Source organism: Misgurnus anguillicaudatus, chromosome 15 (genome assembly GCF_027580225.2).
Source record: "Misgurnus anguillicaudatus chromosome 15, ASM2758022v2, whole genome shotgun sequence".
In the NCBI taxonomy this organism is placed as follows: Eukaryota; Metazoa; Chordata; class Actinopteri; order Cypriniformes; family Cobitidae; genus Misgurnus; species Misgurnus anguillicaudatus.
In genome coordinates this window covers 11,840,641-11,856,888 of record NC_073351.2, presented here as the reverse complement: position 1 = coordinate 11,856,888, position 16,248 = coordinate 11,840,641, and the positions used below count along the sequence as shown (strand labels likewise).

The 16,248-nt window shown below is 37.7% G+C and overlaps 1 protein-coding gene across 2 annotated transcripts in view; it reads left to right on the top strand.

The window, feature by feature from the left end:
* pid1 (phosphotyrosine interaction domain containing 1) overlaps positions 1-16,009 on the top strand; it is a 33,971-nt gene extending 17,962 nt beyond the window's left edge. Inside the window, exons 2-3 of one of the 2 annotated variants that reach the window (XM_055174066.2) lie at positions 861-1,007; positions 13,527-16,009. In XM_055174066.2, the coding sequence (XP_055030041.1) occupies positions 861-1,007; positions 13,527-14,015 (636 nt within the window). In that variant the 3' untranslated portion in view covers positions 14,016-16,009. Of the gene's footprint in view, positions 1-860; positions 1,008-8,441; positions 8,615-13,526 lie in introns of those variants that run through there. The other variant, XM_055174067.2, reaches the window with a different exon arrangement.
* The last annotated feature ends 239 nt before the right edge of the window (positions 16,010-16,248 follow it).

The window sequence follows — 16,248 nt, the reverse complement described above, 5'->3', positions numbered from 1 at the left end:
AGTAACACCTCATGTTTAATCCAACTGCTGCTAAAATCCTGATTTATAAACGCGACATCGTCTGACAAAATCAACATACATTTACATTGAAGCCTTACTGCTGTTGCTCTTCTCATCAATGTCTTGTTATGAGCTCCCTTTTTTTTAATGTGAGTTTTATTGTCACGTATAGCACAAACAATTCTCTGCAAATTCACAAATATGAGAGAATACACAGTAACTTTTACACAAAGTTACTACAAAACATGTGCGCAGGCATACCGCATCATAGAGAGGGAGAGAACGGGTGTGTGTGTGGGAAACACTAATGCTAACCTTTCGTCAAGTCATGATAAACTCGATCAGCCATCTTCTCTGTCAGTAAAATCTGTGACTGTTGGCGTGTATGCGAAAAAGAAATATACGAAGGAACGGACATTGAAAACACCACCACCTTTTCACGTTTATGTGAGAGAGAGGCGCAGTAATGTAAATGTGAATCATGAAAAATCTATTCATGGCGGCCAGTGTTGATTCCGTGGCGGTGTGCCACAAGTAAATCAATGTATGGGAAACACGGCAGTTGACTTTACCTATTGGCTTCCGTAGTATAATCAACAAATACTATGGAAGCCAATGGGTACCGTCAACAGTGTGCTTCCCATCATTTTTCAAAATATCTTATTTTGTGTTCAACAGAAGAAAGAAACTTGTACACATTTAAAACAACATAAGGTTGAGTAAATAATGACAGAATTTTCATTTTGGGTGAACTATCCCTTTAATGTTTCTTCATTTTCAACATAAATTCATCGGTCAGTTCAGATCAGTGGATATGGTGTTTTACAAGCTTAAACTGATCTTATTTTTTTCTCTTTTAGCATTTGCAGTCCATGCTGAAGACCAAACTCAACGTGCTGACACTTCGAAAGGACCCACTGCCTACGGTGATCTTTCATGAGCCAGAAGCCATTGAGCTGTGTTCCACCACACCTCACACCAAGAACCGCACACACACCGGATACAAGGTATGGAACTAACACAAATAAGCCTTTTGGACACTTGATTTTTTTGCCCTAACTTTCAGGGCACGAGTACAGAGCAATCTCTCTCACATCTTAAAGTTACAATAACCTAATTCATCTCTCAATAAAATCACTCTCTGCTCTTCACTGAAGAACAGAATAATATATGAGAATGAGAATAATATAACTATCGTCATATATCGGCCGTATGTCTGACTATCGTTGATACACAATAGTATTGTCTATCGACACAACCCTATAAGCACATTCGGGTATGGACCATAAAGTGTAGGGTGATTGCATTCAAAATTGTGTGTGATTAACTGCAGTCACACATTTGCTAAGGATGTGTTTGTTTGCTGAAAGGAAAAACAGTCCAAATACGTATGCTAAAAATATAAAAAAATCTCTCAAGTATATTAGTCTGCTAAAGAAGCTGTAACGCTGTTGCCATGGAAACCTCAGCATCCATTCATTGCAAAATGCTAGCTAAGACAATCACAGAGCATCACACTCACTTTGTCTCTTCTTCACTCTGTTTGTATTTCTCCTATACCTCTCTAATGTTCTTCCTTCTAGCAATCATTTTTCAAAAATAGTAGTTTAACAATAAATATCATACATTGATAAAAATGTCTGAAACAAATGTTGTTACGTTACCTCTTCACATGGATATTTCATTCAGTGAGGGCTTCTAGTAAAAAGTAGGGCGCAATTGTCACACTGAAAACTGGAATCAAGTGCATTGCATTGTGGGACACACACCATATCGTCGCTGTCTGATGAAAACCACGTATGTCAATTTGGCCGATATTGGCCGGATTGAATGTACAGGTTCATTTCCGTATACAGTATGCTTCACATATCTAAATGGCCAATGAAAAGTTGTGAAATTATGTCATTTGATTTTCACGTATATCCATTTGGTGTCAAAGCTGTCAATCACGCCGCGTATTTCCCGCCCTGTGGAAGCATCTTGCCGGTCTCGTAAAGTTCATCAAAGCTGAGCACTGGATAGCCGAATAAACATAGCCTGGTGAGACAATGACTTTCCTTCATCGAGGTAAATGTTTCCCCCCTGACGCCAGACGTACGTCTAGGAGTGACAAAATTACGGTAGGACTGTGCATTACCATGTCAGTGTATTGATTCATTGTCCCTTCATAGTTTGCAAGAGACATTTAATAAATGTATAATTAATATTAAATAAACTAAGCGTATTTAATAAACTAAGACGTAGGCTATTTAAAGCAACACTATGTAGTTTCCATGTAAAATGACTTACAGCTCCCCCATGTGGTTGAAAATCGCAACAGTGCCTGGTATCAGACACTCTTCTGCAGGCAGGGGGAGGGGTGGGGCTGTGTGCTGTATCCTCCAACGCCACTTTCAGAGTGTGCTTGTAGCAGCTAGGAGGCTGCTCAGGTTGGAGCAACAGTACAATTTGTCCAGTTAAAAGTTGTTTTATCACTGAAATAATTTTAGAGACATTATTTAAAGGTAAAAAAACTACATAGTGTTGCTTTAATAAACTGAGCGTATTCATCTGTCAATATGAAACGCGAATTGGCCATTCTTATTAATGATTGGAAGAACGCGCATCGACCACCATTACTGTAAAATATGCACGTATGTCCATTTAAACTCAATTTTGGTCAAATGTGGATTATATCATTACACTTGCAAGAATATGGTTACATGTAAAGATGCCGTACCAAGTATGACAGCGCTACATTCAACTGCTTTTGAAATACAGTGTTTTTTTCACTTCCTAAAAAGTAGGGATGCACCGAATCCAGGAATCTTAGATTTTTTTTTCCACCGAACCGAATCCTAGGCTTGCGCTACGCTGGTCGACGTCACGCAGCCGTTGATTACACACATCGGGTGCTGACGGAGATAAAAAAAATTTAGTTTAGATCCGGTCCAGCGCGACCTAACGTAAATGCATAGTGACGTAGAGAGGTCACGTGTTACATATATAAAACGCACATTTGCGGACCATTGTAAACAATAAACTGAAACAAAGACATTAATTAGTATCCGTTGACATTCAACAACGTCGGTACGGTCCTCTTTCAACACACTTGTAAACACTGGGGCGGAGTTTCGCGTTCGTCTTCTGTGACCTCTTGACGTCATGACGTATTGCGTGGGGTATTTGCTTTAAAAGTGTATATTTGTTATTTTTCTTGTCAAAAATGACAATTGTTTTGCTAGATAAGACCCTTATGCCTCGTTTGGGAACATTTAGAGTCCTTTGAAACTCCGTTGAAAAAAACTGTTACGTATTGAGTTAAGTGTTAATTGTTGGTGTCCATTAAAGTCCATTAAAATGAGAAAAATCCTGCAATGTTTTCCTCAAAAAACATAATTTCTTCTGGACTGAACAAAGAAAGACATCAACATTTTGGATGACATGGTGGTGAGTAAATTATCTGGATTTTTCTTTTAAGAAAATGGAATATTCCTTTAATGTGTTTTACTGTGCTAATGGAATAAGGATGCGAGTAGGACTCAGTATTCGGTATTCGGCCGAACCCAAAAAATCTTGATTCGGTGCATCCCTACTAAAAAGTAACCGTTGGACATATGTGAGTTTCATCGGGCAGCGACGATATCCCATGCATATAGCACACAGTTTACAGTAAACATACTATACACAGCAGAAATAGTGAGAGTAGTATGATACTATGCTCTCTGTAAGTTTAAGGGCCGCTATGATTGCTGGCACATTTTGACATATTTGGCACACGCTCGTGCTCAGTCGACGGCCTCCTCATTGAGCCCAGAATATTTGAAACATTTCACGTATTTTCATCTGTGTATTTGAACATGCCCCTGAGAGAGTATAAAGTCTCTGGCATAACTCAAACACACAACCGACCACAAGCATTTCAACACTTGGGTGTAGACGGGTTTTATGATTATCCACTTTCTCTTTAAATAGTGATTATTCCCATTTTATCCCACGTGTTGTTGCCTGAGAGTAGTTGTATTTGGGAGAACTTGTGAAAGAGATGGAAATAAATGAGACTTAATCATCTATTGAAGTCCTCTCATTATGTAACAACACAACAATGCTAGTCTATATGCTGCTGTTACCATAGAGATTCTCTCTCTCTCTCTCTCTCTCTCTCTCTCTTTCTATATATATATATATATATATATATATATATATATTTTTATATATATATATATATAATATATATGCTCCGCAGGGGTTAATGTGGGTTTATAAAGATTTCAGATGACAATGTTTTTATAGAGATGTGATGGAATGATGCGTGTGTGTTAGCAACAGTGGTTTCTATATTAATCTTCTCATAACTCCGAGGGTTTGTGGAATTGGCCGTCCATTGATCCGGATCAGACATGGGTTTTAGTCGGCACCACAATCCTGGATAAACACATTCCACGTCAGCCCTGATCTCCTTTTTATTCTCTTTCTCTCCCAAGAGATAATTTGTGGGTTTTGTTGTATTTAAGACCATTTTAAAGAATTGGCTAAGTAAATGTATAGAGAGATTGATAAGGATTTGAAACATTTACTTATTCTTTATATTTTCCACATTTTACAATAATACAACACTTTTCCACCCATTTTAAGAACAGTAAGGAATGGTTACAGTTACACAATCCTGTTTTCCATCGACGTGCAAGTCCGTTGTGTAATCAATTGTTCTATTCTGTGCCAATCCGATCGAGCCGGTACGGTTATGTGTACTATGTTTGTTATAGACTTTCTCAAGGATGCTTTTTAGGCATTTTGGGTTAATGTATAAGTTCCTGTATGTATGTTATCTATTAGTTATTTATGTAAAGGCATACATTTGCAGCTAACCAAGCCTCATGTTATACACTTTTCTGAAATAATCAAAATGCAATCCATAAGGCGAGAAAATTTACAATGAGGCTTTTATCCACAGAAACGGCATATGGAGTCTCTACATTTTACCTAGTATTCAAACCCTCGACCTTGCTGTTTTTAGTGTCACGCTCGATCAGTTACAAGAACTCTTCTTTTCATAACTCATAACATACTCTACACAAGTGCACAGATACAGATGCTTTGACGATAAATTGCAAACCGCAATACCCAGGGAAGCAATGGAGTTATCTTTAAATATAAAGTATGTGCCATGTGTTATTACTTGGGTATCTTACTGTAAACATTCAATAGCGTAAAGGTGCAGCATTGTGTAACTTAAGAAGGATCTCTTGACAGAAATCCCAAATAATATACATAACTATATTATCAGTGGTGTATAAAAACCTTAGAAAAAAAGCAGTATTGTTTTTATTACCTTAGAATGAGACGTTTTTATCTACAGTGGGGCAAAAAAGTATTTAGTCGGCCACCAATTGTGCACGTTCTCATACTTAAAAAGATGAGAGAGGCCTGTAATTTTCATCATAGGTACACTTCAACTGTGAGAGACAAAATGAGAAAATAAAATCCAGGAAGTATTTGGTCAATAACAAAAAAGCAAGATTTCTGGCTCTCACAGATCTGCAACATTTTCTTCAAGTGGATCCTCTGTCCTCCTGTATTAATGGCACCTGTTTGAACTTGTTATCAGTATAAAAGACACCTGTCCACAACCTCAAACAGCCAGACTCCAAACTCAACTCTGGCCAAGAGCAAAGAGCTGTCAAAGGAACCAAATTGTAGACTGAATCTGCAATAGGTAAGCAGCTTGGTGTGAAGAAATCAACTGTGGGAGCAATTATTAGAAAATGGAAGACATACCAAACCACTGATAATCTCCCTCGATCTGGGGCTCCACGCCAGATCTCACCCCGTGGGGTCAAAATGATCACAAGAATGGTAAACAAAAATCCCAGAACCACACAGGGGGACCTAGTGAATGACCTGCAGAGAACTGGGACCAAAGTAACAAAGGCTACCATCAGTAACACACTATGCCGCCAGGGACTCAAATCCTGCAGTGCCAGACGTGTCCGCCTGCTTAAGTCAGTACATGTCCAGACCCGTCTGAAGTTTGCTAGAGAGCATTTGGATGATCCAGAAGAGAATTGGGAGAATGTCATATGGTCAGATGAAACCAAAATAGAACTTTTTGGTAGAAACTCAACTTCTCGTGTTTGGAGGAGAAAGAATGCTGAGTTGTATCCAAAGAACACCATACCTACTGTGTAGCATGGGGGTGGAAACATCATGCTTTGGGACTGTTTTTCTGCCAAGGGACCAGGACGACTGATCTGTGTAAAGGTAAGAATGAATGGGGCCATGTATCGTGAAATTTTGAGTGAAAATCTCCTTTCTTCAGCAAGGGCATTGAAGATGAAACGTGGCTGGGTCTTTCAGCATTACATGGATCCTAAACACACCGCCTGTGCAACAAAGGAGGGGCTTTGTAAGAAGCATTTCAAAGTCCCGGAGTGGCCTAGCCAGTCTCCAGATCTCAACCCCATAGAAAATCTTTGGAGGGAGTTGAAGATCCGTGTTGCCCAGCAACAGCCCCAAAACATCACTGCTCTAGAGGAGATCTGCATGGAGGAATGGACCAAACTACCAGCAACAAGTGTGTAAAAACCTTGTGGAGACTTGGAGATAATGTTTGATCTCTGTCATTGCCAACAAAGGGTATATAACAAAGTATTGACATGAACTTTTGTTAATGACCAAATACTTATTTTCCACCATAATTGCAAATAAATTCTTAAAAAAATCGGACAATGTGATTTTCTGGATTTTTATTCTCATTTTGTCTCTCATAGTTGAAGTGCAATAGGCTACACGTGCTATGATGAAAGTTATAGGCCTCTCTCATCTAATTAAGTGGGAGAACTTGCACAATTGGTGGCTGACTAAATACTTTTTTGCCCCACTGTACATACACTTACACGAAAGTCTGCCATGTTTTTACAGTAGCCCTGAACTCTATAGAGCGCATTTTGTCACTATATTGTCTCATACGATGACCTGTTTGTCTTGTGGCGACTACGGTAGTTTCACTATGCGTTTCGAAAAGGAGGGGTGAGCTGTGGACCTGAGCCGTTGGTTGCAATTCACAATCTCACCTTTAGATGCCGCTATAAATCTCCACACTGGACTGTTAACTAACTGTAAACTCTTGCTCCACCATGGCGATGTTGACCTGAAAAAAAAGGAAATGTTACGCTAATGCCTCTTACATTGTCCTTTGCGGCAATGCTAAGGTGGCCATTATGACAAAAGTTTTGTACTTGTGCAGAGTTACTCATCATTTAAATACTCTCACATAGACAAATTTGTGTGTGCGGTAAAGGAAAATATTTTTGTGTTTGTCTTAGGGCTTCTTGATTATGGACAAAATCATAAACACAGTTATTATGGTAAAAATTATAATCAAGATAAATTGGTGTCAGTGACTTTAAAACATGCATTTATTTAATTTTTCTCTTAAAGGGACACTCCACTTTTTTTGAAAAATGCTCATATTCTAGCTCCCCTAGAGTTAAACATTTGATTTTTACCTTTTTGGAATCCATTCAGCTGATCTCCGGGTGTGGCGCTACCACTTTTAGCATAGCTTAGCACAATCCATTGAATCTGATTAGACCATTAGCATTGCGCTAAAAAATAACCGAAGAGTTTAAAACTTGACTCTTCTGTAGTTACATCTGGTACTAAGGTGACTGCAGGAGGCACAATGATATTACGCAGTGCCCGAAAATAGTCCCCTGCTATTGAAAGTTACTTTCATTGCGCCTGCTGCAGTCATGTTACGGCAACAAAGTCCTTAATTATTACGCCAGAATGAGAGTATAGTTCCTAGCCATATCGGTCTAGAAAATCACAACTTTTAATTTTCTGTTGGTCTTAGTACATAATGTAACTACCGAAGAGTCAAGTTTAAATGGGAAAAATACTGAAACTTTTTGGTTATTTATTTTTTGGTGTGATGCTAATGGTCTAATCAGATTCAATGGATTATGCTAAGCTATGCTAAAAGTGGTAACGCCAGACCCGGACATCAGCTGAATGGATTCCAAAAAGGTACAAATCAAGTGTTTAACTCTAGGGGAGCTGGAAAATGAGCATATTTTTTTTAAAAAGTGGAGTGTCCCTTTCAGTAAGTGTTGCAATAGGCTACACGTGCCAAAGCAATGATGCCTTCGAATTGCCTTACAAACACATCGATCCAGCAGCACGTAATTGTCGTTTATCTTGTTTTTGTAAGTGTTTGAATCAAAAAACTTTAAAACGATTAATTGCACAGCCTTAGTTTGTCTTGCGAGTGTGTTTTGGGTCTGTATGTTTGTGAAAGCCTTCATTATGAAGTCAGAAGTGAAAGATTTATTCTGTGAGCTCGGTGGCGTGTACAAAGTCTGTTCTGTGTGTTGTTTACACACACACTGTTAACAAACATAGTCAACCCCCCACACGCAGACCAAATATAGTCATTAACATTTCTCGGCACAAACTTTCAGTGGTTTAAGCACACAAACCCAGTCTTTCATACACACACGCATTTGACTATATGCAGTATATATGGATACATGCACTTGGCTTTATTGTGCAGCTGTGTAGCAGGACACATACGGCTCTCATTCTGCGAGATGACTGGAACGTTAACATCCCGTTTCGGAATGCAGAGCTGGTGAGGAATTCTTTTTTTTTCTTCTGAATTATACATGGAGTTTCCTCAACTACAGTGCTGATCATTGGTCACAATGCTGCCACCTGCTGGAGACACCTTAACTGCTCTTTAGTCACACAATCTTGTAAGCAGTGTGTGTACTAGAAATGTTTGTTATGCATAATTTGTGTGATTCAACAATTCGTTTTTATCATGAGCCAAAAATGCTCGCTGTATATTCTTCTCTATTTTTTTTAAATAATCAACAGTATTTACCTACACTTGATTTCACATATAACTAGATGTTTGGCCACATAGTGTTACATAACACTGTAACACAAACAACATTGTTTCCACATCCGTTGTGTAGGTGTGTGCATGTGGGAATATGGAGGGGGGGAGGCACAGTCATTGAGCATGGAAATTGATTATGTCCCAAAAACTGTGTAAGAGGGAAGGCATGCCCCTCTTACGACTGTTATGGTTCTGATTTGTAAATATGTCTCATATGACGCCATATGTATGGTATTCTTATTCTTGTGTCATATTAAAGCATTGCATAGTATTGTTGCTCATTGACTCTATATATATGAGAGCTGTGCATCAAAGACCTGACAGTGCTGCTAAATCATTGAATTTCATTCGGTTGCCTGTGGAGGTATGAGGATGGAAAGATGAATGAATGCTCTGTTGGTGTCTAGACTGTGTGGTGACTGAGAAGCATCAATCCGTTTGATGGTTTTTCACAGTTTTCCCCTGAGGGACATACACACAGACAGACCCACCCAGAAACAGACAGCATAGTGGTGTGATTGAATAAACTCTCAGAGAATCAAGTCAGTCACGTCATCATTAAAGGAAAATACATGAAGGATTACTTGACATAAGCAGTGGGGTTTGGAAAGGTTTTTGTCTTATTTTATTTTAAAACATTTTGCACTGACATATCTTAACATACAGTGTCAAGAAAAAGTATGTGAACCCCTAGTGGTGAACTGTTTTTCTACTCTGATTTGCCGTGGAGTGGGATTCGATCCTCATCTGGGTCACGGCAGTGGACAAACACAATGTGTATATAAGCTGACAACACAAATACTTAGTTTCTTGTGTCTTTTTTGAAAACACTCATTAAACATTCACAGTGCTGGAAGAAAATGTAAGTGATGCCTTGGATTTATTGGCTTGTTGTTTTATTTCAAGCAATTGCTTACCGTAGTTCTGAATCAGACCTGCACATCATTCAGAAGGAATTTTAACATGTTAACATTTAAGGAAGAAAAATAGGAAAAATAAATGGATCATATTTGGTGTGTGGTAGGCTTGTGCACGTTGTGTTTGTTTGTTGTTGTGGCCTGGATGGGGATCGGATCCCATTTTGTGGCGGATCACTTTTGAGGACCAGTTTGTTGCTATGGGTTCACATGCTTTTTCTTGCCAGTGTATTTCAGTGCCATTGTATTATCTCAAGATGCAGACACACACAGTAAAGTTTTTCTTTTTTCAAAACTCTTGATACCACAGTGCTCATTGACACTACAATTGATCATTGTGCAATATTTTTTTAATTATTTTTTTTTATGAAAATACATTTTATTGTGATAGCATACATTTCAGATTGATCACAATTATGGTTTTACATCTTAATCCAAATTCATTTTTGTTAAAAATGGACCGTCAACCTATCAACAAATAATACCCTGTTTTGTATTTATATTATTTATTTGGTATTACTTTATAAGGTTTTATTTGTTAACATTAGTAAATGCATTAGCTAAAATGATGATAATAATAATCTTAGTTACAACTTAGTAACAACTTTTGATTTTAAATATAGATTAGATTAATTTGATTAATAAATAGTAGAAGTATTGTGTATTGTTAGTTCATGTTAGATATCACATTAATAAGTGTTTACAAATACAACCTAAGTGTTTATTATTATTATTATTATTTTTTTTTTTAAATGAGTTACCACCAAAATCAGTATTGTATCTGGTCAGTATGGTCAAGTAAATTCTTAATTTTACACAATATATATATATATGAAGAGTTTGGTTCCAAAACGCAATAAACACCATTTTTGAAAAAAAAAATGAGTTACTGCCAGAATCAGTATTATATCAGGTCAGTATTAAAAAGTAAATACTGAATTTTTTGCAAAATCCAATATCCGCTGTGTTATTCTGTCATCTTTTCTCCCTTTTTTCTCAAAATGCAATAAATCCACTCCACATATTACAGCGCACCATTCACGCAATGTAAACAATAATGGTGGCGCGTTGAGTACATGGAATCTTGTTTTCCTCATCTCATTTGTACTTTGTGATCAACAAACAAACAAAAGCAAAATAATACTTTAATAGCATTGATAAACCTGTGATGGTTTTCTGTGACGGAAAAGAAACGTAAGCCATCAACATCTAATAATTTACGCAAGAGGCACTCGGGAGACGGGTGCTTATTGTTTGCCCGGGCCGACAGCACCAAGTTTCTGTCATGCTAAAACATTGACCCCACGGGATCTTATGAAAAACTTTCATAATTTTACTCAGTCAACGAAAATCGAGCAGGACCAAAACATTTTACAGCTGATCGCTGTGAAAAACGTTAAGCGACGACGTCAAGTATAACCGCAGCAATGACAGTGTTCTTCTTAATATCACAAAGTAAGTGTTTTGATTAATGACATTAATGTTTAGATTTTTAATTAGTGTGTACAACTAAGCAACTAAATGAATATAACATAGCAAAGATGAATGCACATTTATATAGGCTATTGATTCAATAGATTTATAGCATTTTGAATAAAAACTTCATGGATTTATTGGATTTTGTGGAAAAAATAATCTGTTTTTATAATAAATCTTTGAAAATCAAGTTATGGATTTGAATTTTTTATGTTTTTATAACCTAAAGATGCTATGTGAAAGTTTGTAACAGAAAATAGTGGTTTTCATCTTGTCACTTTCTTGGTATAGAAAACAAGTTTTTACCGAAATTTGTCAAAATGGATTTATTGCGTTTTGGAACCAAACTCTTCATATATATTCATATATATTAACTGTAGTTCACATTATAGCTCTAATGCAGTATTATGTTTTTATATCAGTTAACAAAAGTATTTGTTTACTAGTTGTTCTTGTTCTCTTGCTAGATTTTATTTGCGACAATAAGGATTAGTGTTATTCATCAAGTACTGGAAAACATGCACACAAATCCTCATTTCTCATCTGTTAGTCATAGTGCAGTAAGGCTTTTGTTTCTTTCAGGTCTAATGTTTTCCAACACTTCTTCCAGTAACACTCGTTCTTTCTCTCTTTCTTTCTCTCTGTGATGTAAATTATTTTCAGAAGAGAAAAGATATTACTGGCATTTCCTCTCCAGCTCACAGAAAGGCCTCATGGCTCTGTTTCTGACACGAGAGCAAAGCTCTATATTAAAATACTGTGAATAAAGAGGAGTGAGTTTGCATTCTGGTATTTGTCTGGTATGCAGTTCTGTGACCAAATACAGCACAGATGTTTGCGCTCTTGCTGCTTTTTTTTTTGAGAGTTTTAACAGTTAAAGTAATAAAAAACAATTTAGTTTAAATCTCTGTCCTATAAAGTAATGGGATGGAGAAATCGAGGCCAGAATTAGACCTTGTGGTTGCAGACTAAACAGAAGGTCTGGAAGAGAAAAACAGACGGCCAGACATTGTTTTTCTCCGGTATTTTCAAATTTTCTTCCCAAATCTTTGCCAGAAGCACTCACATTCAGACTGCATATCAAGAGCAGTCATTCACTACTGATTTTTTCTATCTTTCGGTGGACTCTTGGAAAACAACATGCATTTTTTTTTAGATTATTGACAAATAACAATGTCTATAATAATAAACAATTCTTTACAAAAAATGTCTTTGACAAATCTTGTAATATCATACATTTATGTTGGTTTCATTCATGTTTTTTATATTTTTTTAATTTTTAACAAAATGATATTATTAAAATGTCAAGTGGTGTAACAATCAAGTAAAATAGTGAATAAAAAGTAATTCCACTGCATTTTGGGAGGTTTGGGGGGTGCATGGTACCCAGCAGTGATGTGCGGGTCAATATATAAACAACCCGCAACTGACCAACGTTTTTAACTAAACCCCCCCACCCCCGGCAACTCGGACCACAATTTTTTTTTAAATAAATAGTGTACCCGACCTGCTCCCTGGCCCGCATTTTTAAAAAGTAGTAATTGTTTAAAATAGTTAACTAGCATCTTTATTTCAAACGACCCGACCGACCGCGACCCGAATATCATAAAAAATATTTTTGGGTGACTCTGCAATGAGGTCACGGCAGTAGAGTTGACACACCTATAACGAAAAGTATATAATCCCACCCCTTCTAATGCTGCATTCACACTAGCTGCGGTAGAGGCGTCAAGCGCGAGTGATTTCAATGTTAAGTCAATGTAAAGACGTGTGTCTGGAGGTCTCGCAACACGAATGAGGCGTTTAGCGTGGCACTGTAGACGCAAATCCACCTCATTCGAGTGCTAGTTCACGCTCCATGTTAACCAATCAGGAGCTTGCTCTAGTAATGATGTGATTACAGGAATCGAGCAAACTCGCAGAAGCCCCTCCCAAGACGCGAATTTCCGCGTGAATGTCTTGAATGCGTTAAATTCAAAATGTTAAAGTGTCCAACTACGTGCGAATATCGTGTTTTTGCCGCCTCTACCGCATTTAGTGTGAATTCAGCATATAGCGATACTAAACTGCAGTGGAAAAGCAAACCGAGCCAATGTAAAGCGGGCTGAGCCATGTCGTACCATGCAGCGTGCGATAATAATCCACTTTTTATCTTGAGCCTTTAATTGTGCATGTAAGCATTAGTGTAAAGATGTTCCTTATTTATTTTATTTTTAAAGTCTTTGTGTTTTTTTCCCCTCCTCCAGGTGACTTACCTTGGCAAAGTGACGATCTCCGGCACTCAGTTCCTGTCTGGCTGCACAGAGTCAGCAGTTGTGGGATTGTGGGACACAAAGCGAAAGTCTTTTGCCCACGATGACTCCATCACCTCTTCAAATGCCATACTGGAGATCCGCCCATTCCAGGTGCGACTGCAGCACCTGGATGGGCGGGGCGAGGCTACGGTTGCCATGGACACCTTCCAGGTGGCTCGCATCGCATACTGCACGGCGGATCACAACATAAACCCAAACGTGTTCGCGTGGATCTACCGGCAAATCAACGACGATCTTACGTTCCAGATGGACTGCCATGCTGTGGAGTGCGAGAGTAAATTAGAGGCAAAAAAACTCGCTCACTCCATGATGGAAGCCTTTAAGAAAACCTTCCACAGCATGCGCAGTGACGGACGTATCCACAAGAGCGGATCATCTGACGAGTTTCCCGAAGAATCGAGCACGCCTGATGATGGCTGAGGGCGGGGCTACTATAAAGTGGGGAAATGGGGGAGTGCCAGTTTGAGATAGGGCAGGTACTGGTTTGTTGGTACCGTCTTATTATTCTTATCCTTAGAGTCACTCGCTCTCTTTATCTTTGTGCCATAAAAGTATATTCAGAAAATGAGTAACGAAATCACAAAAAAGCCGATGGAAATTCGAATGTAATGACCTGGATAGAAATGATCAGAACAGAAATTCAAACCAGTAAACTGATTTTTGCCTTGATTGTGTCTATTTTACTAAAGCATATACACGTGTATTAAAAAGACTTCAGTAAGGTACAACACATTATTATGAAACTTTAAATCTGATGGTTACACTCCCACTGGAAAGCTGCTGTTTTTAAATATAAAGTGAAAAGTTGCAAGAATTTATTACATCTTGTTTCTTTACATTTGTTTAGTCAATCAAAAATTTGGACAATTCACATTCTGTATGTGTGCGAGGCGGGTTATGGGATGTGACTTTTTAAAGTAAAATTGGGGTCATTTTTGGATAACTAAAAGATTATTTTATGGATATTTATGGCAGACAGCCAGCCTAGGGCATTCGTTTACTGTTATTGGGCCATCGACTCATTGCCAATTGGGACCAGACATCAATTTTCACGTATTTTAAAGAATACCAAAAGTTTAGTGTGTGTGATATAGTGTCTGACTGCCGCTCATGAGCCTTTTAATAACTATGGAACGGGTTCTCTACAACAAGCTAAAGTGTGCAAGAGTATGAAGTATGCTTGTCTTGTGTAGTTAGTGCGCGCCTGAGGATGTGTTTGTGTGTGTGTATGGTAAAGTGTTAGGGTGTGACAGACGTTCCAGTGATACATCAGTATGACATCACGCAGGGCTATTTCATTTTAAGGGATACTTCACCTAAAAATGAAAAGACTTGATTGTCACTGTCAAGCACCTTTTGTGTTTTATGTCGTGAAGGCGAGCGATGACAAAATGTTCCTTTAAGGCTGATATTGTTTTGACTGTGCTGCTTTTTTTGTACAATGAATTCCTGTTTCCAGTCCTTTATTAGCATACAGGGTGTTGGGGGATCTTTGAAAGAGCTGTGTGAATGCTTGTGCAGGGTGAGGGAGGTTCCAGGACCCCAAAAACAGTTGTCCCATAGAGTGCCTGTATATTCCCCCTATGCTGAATGTATGTCTCTTGTGCTGCAAGCGCTATATGTGTACTGGTACTGAAAGCCTTGTTTTATTATTTTTTAGATTTTTAAATATACATTTGTATTCGCGGGTAAATTGGAAGTTGTAGAAAGGTTTAGGTCATTATTTGTACATGGTTTGTACAAGATATCAAAATGGGATGTGTGTGTGTGATTTTGTCTCAAAATATCTCACACACACACACATATACACGGCTCCACTCGTCTGTGAAAACCCTTTTATGGGGACGATGGATAATGGAAAACAAATTTGGGTAATTTAGAGATCCACACATAATTTGTATTTCAATTTTGAATAAAACCGGATTCAGATTTAGGTTGTATTGTTGTGGATCTGGTTTCAGGAAGAGAAAGATTAAGAGATTTCTGGGTAAATGGGCATCTATAAATATAAAGAAATATATATAAAAGATATATACAGTGTATTTGAAAATAATTCATTAAGCTTGTGTAAATACAAATGTATCCATTTTTTTCTTTTAATACTGCATTAAATGTAAGATATTTTGAATGAAGTGATAAGCATCATTAAATGAATCAGTATTATGGCCAACTGTGAATCTGGATCAGGAAGGAAGCAAGCCTGTGACTGATGAATTGTCCAGGCAGAGATAATGAAATGAGTGTCTTTTTGTTTTTATTCATTGCATTTGATTTTGTAAAATTGTAGACATTCTCACTACATGTCTTAATGGCTCAGACTCGCTTAAATGTTTTGAAATGTTACCGTATGTGTTTTTTAATGCTGTATTTGCAAAGAAATGATCAATCATATATAAAACATTTACCATGGTAAATGGCTGTGTTGAGCTCTTTTGTGGCAAGCCTTTTAAGTTTTTATGGGTTTGGTTTGCTAAGGGTTGATTGGTTGTTATAATGATCTATATATAACTATAGAAGAACTATATGTGGCCCTGGACCACATATAGCAGTTAGCACAGGTATATTTGTAGCAAAAGCAAAAAATACAGTGTATGGGTCAAAAAAATGCTGATTTATTTATGCCAAAAATCATTAAGATATTATGTAAAAGATC